The 6,000-nt window shown below is 39.2% G+C and overlaps 1 protein-coding gene across 1 annotated transcript in view; it reads left to right on the top strand.

Annotated features, from left to right (window-relative positions):
- kcnq1.2 (potassium voltage-gated channel, KQT-like subfamily, member 1.2) overlaps positions 1-853 on the top strand; it is a 409,546-nt gene extending 408,693 nt beyond the window's left edge. Inside the window, 1 exon segment of the mRNA XM_063059641.1 lies at positions 758-853. Coding sequence (XP_062915711.1) covers positions 758-781 — 24 coding nt within the window. The 3' untranslated portion in view covers positions 782-853.
- The last annotated feature ends 5,147 nt before the right edge of the window (positions 854-6,000 follow it).

Raw genomic sequence — 6,000 nt, forward strand, 5'->3', positions numbered from 1 at the left:
GATCATGTGGATAGTCAGAGGCTTTTTCCCAGGGCTGAAATGGCAAGCACAAGAGGGCATATTTTTAAGGTGCTTGGAAGTAGGTACAGAGGAGATGTCAGGGTTAGGTTTTTTACGCAGAGAGTGATGAGTACATGGAATGGGCTGCTGGCGGCAGTGGTGGAGGCAGAAATGATAGGGATAGGGCCTTTTAAGAGACGCCTGGATGGATACATGGAGCTTAGAAAAATAGAGAGCTATAGGTAAGCCTAGGTAGTTCTAAGGTAATAACATGTTCAGCACAACTTTGTGGGCCGAAGGGCCTGTATTGTGCTGTGGGTTTTCTATGTTTCTATGTTTAAACATTTCAAAAAGTCACAATGCTAATTAAGGATGGAGATAACTATTCATTTATAACTGATTTATTTATTTATAACTTTATTTTAATTAGATTGCTTTAGTAATGATAGTTAATTTAACCTCTATTGTTTTGAATTTGTTATTTTATTTGAATTTGTATGCCAATATCTTTTTTGTTCTGCAAAAATCAGTAAACTTTTCATGATTTTATTTTATAGGTGCAATGTATATTAATATCTTAATCGTAGATAAAATTTAATCCTATTCTCAATGATAATTTAGGGTAAATATACATTTAAATTAATCCAGATTTGGATGTAAATTTTGCCAACAATGTTAGTTTCACATAATCTGCAATTTCAAAGTTCAAAGTAAATTTTATAATCGAACTTGATTCTGTTTGAACTGGATCTAGCAGTGCGGTCACGCACCAGCAGCATGAACCCCAGCAGGTTGAGCACACAGCCCCGGGGAGCGCTGCTACTCCATGTGATGAAGCTAGAGGTGTTGCTGCCAACACGGACTGACTGTGGTCTTTCTGTCAAGAAATCCAGGATCCGTATAAAGAGGTGTTGAGACCCAGTGAGGACATTTTACCCACCAGCTTCTGAGGGATGATCATATTAAAGGCCGAGCTAAAGTCGATAAACAGCATCCTGGCATGTTCCAGGCATGACAGGATGGAGTGGAAAGCAGAGATCATGGTATCATCAGTGGACCGATTTGTGCAATAAGCAAACCTGAAAGTTCCTTCGAATCTTGATGTTTACAATACACGTGGGAGCTCTTCATTTCTTCTGTGGAAAGAATGGACATGATCTTCAGGCAACAGCAATGTTGTTGAAGTTAAAGATGAATGTGCCTTTTCAAAATAAAAGCATGTAATAATATATGAAAGCATTCTTGCTAATAGAGAAACATCAGACTTCAAAAATAATAAGCAGACTTACCTCTAATTTGGTCAATACTGAGATAAACCTGTTCTTCCAGTTCTCCACCACTGCTAATCAAACTGCTCTCTTCCCAGCTCAATAAACCTGCCACAATCTGCTCCAATGTGACTTATAAGTAAAAATTACTTTAACATATTCTCTGTAGTTTAATATTACTCATTCAATGTGGGAAATGCATGCACATTGTAACATACAGATCAACATTCAAAGTATTGTCAAAAAAGGAAGATCCTGTCAGGCAAACTTCATTGTTTTCTTTGAGGAAGTGAACTTACTCATTAACAATGGAATGCAATATATCATATTGTGGTCAGCTTTTCAAAAATTAAGTTCAAGACTATGGGAATTCTTGCTGTATGATGGAACGAGATCATCTTCTAAAAATCTAAAAACATACTTTTTGAAGGTATTTTGTTGTGGTTGGGGAGAAGTCCTCAATCAGATGGCAGGGGATTAACACTGGGACAATGGCTTTTTCCAATTAACATCAAAGATTTGGAATCAGAACCTCTTCAAAAATCGTGATGATTTGGAGATGAAGCCAAATTATGAGAGCAGTAAATTTGGAGGAGAGGTATCACAAATGTTGGAATGAATTGGGAGAGATTTGTAAGTGGGCAAATAAAAAGGGAAGCAACACACACAAAATGCTGGAGAAACTCAGCAAGTCTGGCAGCATCTACGTAAATGAATATATAGTCGACACTTCAGGCCGAGACCCTTCTTCAGGACTGAGAAGGAAGGGGGAAGATGCCAGAATAAAATGGTGCGGGGATGGGAAGATGACAGGTGATGATAGTGAGGCCAGGTGGTTGGGAGAGGTCAAAGGCTGGAGAAGAAGGAATCTGATAGGAGAGGAGAGTGGGGAATAGAGGAAGGGGAGGGAATTTATTAACCAGAAGGAGAAATTGATATTCATGCCATCAGGTTGGGGGCTACCCAGATGAAATATAAGGTGTTGCTCCTCCACCCAGAAGTTGGCCTCATCATGATACAAGATATGTCAGAACTTCCACCTTCCGTCTTCGTCCTGAAGAAGGGTCTCTGCCAGAAATGTCAACTATCTATTTCTATAAATGCTGCCTGATCTGCTGAGTTCTTCCAGCATTTTGTGTGAGTTGCTTTGGATTTATAGCATCTGCAGACTTTCAAAAGATAGAGGGTCAGTCAGGAGATTGCAAAGTTGGAATCTGGAGCAAAAAAATACAAACTGCTGGAGGAATTCAGGCAACACACACAAAATGCTGCAGGAACTCAGCAGGCAAAGCAGCATCTATGGAAAAGTGTAAACAGTCTACGTTTCGGCCCAAAACCTTTCATCAGAACTGTGCTGCAGGAATTCATTGTGTCAGGCTCAGACGAAGTTTTACTCCTTTAAGATATGCCGACTTTGAAGAAGTTTTCCATGCTGTTTCACTGCTGAAATTCCTCTGATAGTTTGTTTTTAATTCTATAAATGCTATTGAGATAGTTGGGCATAAAGCTGAATCAAAGTTAGGAGATTTTGTAGGCCTACTGTTCAGTGAATTAAACAAAGGAACAATCGACGTAACTATTTTTAAATGAACAAAGAAGCAAAACCAGTTCAAACTGGAGAAAATCAGGCCATGGAAGCATACGCTTTGTAATATTTTGCATGTCGGCATGGCTTTTATTGTATGCATTCTACACATAGAAGTTAGTGCTGTGTTACCTGTAGACAGGCTGGTTTCCCTTTAGCCACCTTTAGTTTGATATGGAGGGTCAGTTAGTCCATTGTAGGTTAGGGTTAGGTTGCAAAATAAAAACATCATGATTGATGCTTTCATATTGCCCAGTGATCTAAACCTTTTTTCCCACTTGTGGTTGAATATTGGCTAAAGGGAGGAGAAGATGGCAGCGTGACGCAGTGCACGCAGACTCTCCGGTGAGATGATATCACATTTGTAAGTAGGATGCTGTGCACAATTCTGATTTGATGGAAACAGACGTGAGAAGCACAGAGGAACATCTGGAGAAGCTTCTGGAATGCCTGGTTCGCTGCCGCTGCTACTGTGTGATTGAGCTCGTCAGAGATGGTGCTCGGTGTTGGAGGGCTGGTCGGAGGCTCGAAGTTTTCGGATGGACTGAGAGTCGGACTGTGGTCGGGTGCTTCCAGGATGCTGCATCAGCAAGTTTGCGGCACTGGAAGCTCATGGCAGGGAGAGTTTCTTCCTTCTACCGTCTGCGTGAGATGTTGGGACTTTTGAGAGAGTTTGAGACTTTTTTTTTACCGTGCCCATGGTCTGTTCTTCTATCAAATTATGGTATTGCTTGCACTGTTGTAACTATATGTTATAATTATGTGGTTTTTGTCAGTTTTTCAGTCTTGGTCTGTCTTGTGTTTCTGTGATATCACACTGGAGGAACATTGTATCATTTCTTAATGCATGCATTACTAAATGACAATAAAAGAGAACTGTGTGTCCTCGTAATCTAATCTTAAAAAATGTTTATCTCAGCATGGATATGCCCCATTTTTAAAGTAATCTATGTGTTGTCAAGACAGCCCTCCATACAGAGGAAGCCTGGAATCCTTTCAGACACATCTTTATTCTTCACCTTGCTTTCTGGCAGAATGTGAATGAAAGCCGATGAGTTGTTTTAAACAATGCACTTCCTGTGTTGACAATATCAGAATCAGAATCAAGGTTTTTATCATTGACATCTGTGTTGTGAGATTTGCTGTTTTGCAGCAGCAGCACTGTGAAAAGACATAACATTACCATAAATGACAAAACAAATAAATAATACAAAAGAAAGGAATAATGAGGTGGTGTTCCTAGTTTTATGGATGGACTATTCAGTAATCAATGGCAGAGGGGAAGAAGCTGTTCCTAAATCATCAAATGTGAACCTTCAGGCTCCTGTGCCTCATCTTGAATGGTAATATGGAGAACTAAGCATGTCATGCCCAGATGGTGAAGGTCTTTAGCGACGGATGCTGCTTTTTTAAGGCATCAACTCTTGACTATCTCAAACTGCAACATTTAATATTAAATGCATCATCTTAGAAGTGAGGATATGTTCTTCTGCTGGGGATCCTCTCTCCTTACCTAATGTGATTCTTCGTAAGAAATTGTGGGTGCTAATTGGAGTGTAGCAAATTCGTGCTGTGATTCGTAGGAGTTGGTACTTGAAGGAGCCTTTCATGACTTATTGCAGCATTACTTCCAGGATCTCAGTAACTATTTGTCATTTTTCTGGTCCCACTACTCTGACCGTATTGCTAGAAAGCATCCTGGCCACCTGTAAATTAGGGTATCTGTCCTATTAACATTTTTTCAGCAAGGATACTGGAGCATCACCTTCAAACTTTGGGTGATGATGCGCTTTTTTTAAATGTTTCCGGATGCATTTTGCCTGCTGCATGACTACTAGCACCCAAACAGTCATAAAGTATCTCTCCTTTAAGGAATACAGGCCAGCTTTAAGTAGTATAGGCTAGTTCTAATTCTATTACACTGATCCAGAATGGAATTGATGATAGATATGATTCACAACTACCGTTGATTCATTTTCTGCCGTCTCAGCCTAAAACATCAATTGTTCGTTCAGTTCCATTGATGCTGCCTGACCTGCTGAGTTCCTCTAGCATTTTGTGTGCGTTGCTCTGGATTTCCAGCATCTGCAGAAACTCTTGTGTTTATTGTCCTTATTTTTATGAAACTTATATCATCCAAGATTTACTGAATAATCCATGGTGCTTTGTATAAACTTTCATTCACATCATAAATATAATTGCTTCTATGTCTGTATCTTCAACAGAGAAAAAAGGGAAAAATACTATATCATATCAATTGAAATAGATTAATATTTAACTTTAAATTATAATTCTCTCCAATTCTAAAATATATTTGGCATATAAGAACAATAAATTAAGACAAATTATTTTGCAACTAAACTTGTTCAATAACTTACACGAATCAAGAGTGCAAATGTTAATGTAATTTCTTGGGTGATAAAATGTACGCCGTGAAAAATTACAGTGACAAAATAATCTTACCAGTTTATTATCGTCCCATGCACTGAGTGCATTGAAAAGATCTTGTTTACATGCCATCCAGGGAGATCATTCCATACAAAGTTGTGCAAAGGAAAAAAAAAAAGAAAACATAGTTTTTATTCTAATCAGTTATTTGCTTCACAAGTTTGTAAAAGTCTCTGAACATTATGTATTTTTTAAGCGGAGAAACAAGCTGCTGGCAGAATTCAGCTGGTCAAGCAGCATCCGCGGAGGGAAATGGACTGTCACCCCTCATCAGGCCCATTGAGTTCCTCCCACAGTTAGACAACATCTGCATCTTGTGTATCTCCGGGTTTTGTTTTAAGGCCATAAAACATAAAAGCCAAATTAGGCCATTCAGCCCATTGAGTCTGCTCATGGCTGAGTTACTAACCCTCTTAACCCCATTCTTCTGCCTTCTCCCTGTAACCTTTGATGCCTTGAATTATCAAGAACCTATCAGCTTCTGCTTTAAATATACTCGATGACTTGATCTCCACAGCTGCCTGTGGCAATAAAATCCACAGATTCACTACCCTCTGACTAGAGAAATTCCTCCTCATCTCTGTTCTAAATAGACATCCCTCTAGTCTAAGATTGTGCCCTCTAGTTCTAAACTCCCCCACTGTAGGAAATATCCTTCCTACATCCACTCTATCTAGGCCTTTCAATATTCGATAGGTT

This window comes from Mobula hypostoma, chromosome 9 (assembly GCF_963921235.1).
Source record: "Mobula hypostoma chromosome 9, sMobHyp1.1, whole genome shotgun sequence".
Taxonomy (NCBI): domain Eukaryota; kingdom Metazoa; phylum Chordata; class Chondrichthyes; order Myliobatiformes; family Myliobatidae; genus Mobula; species Mobula hypostoma.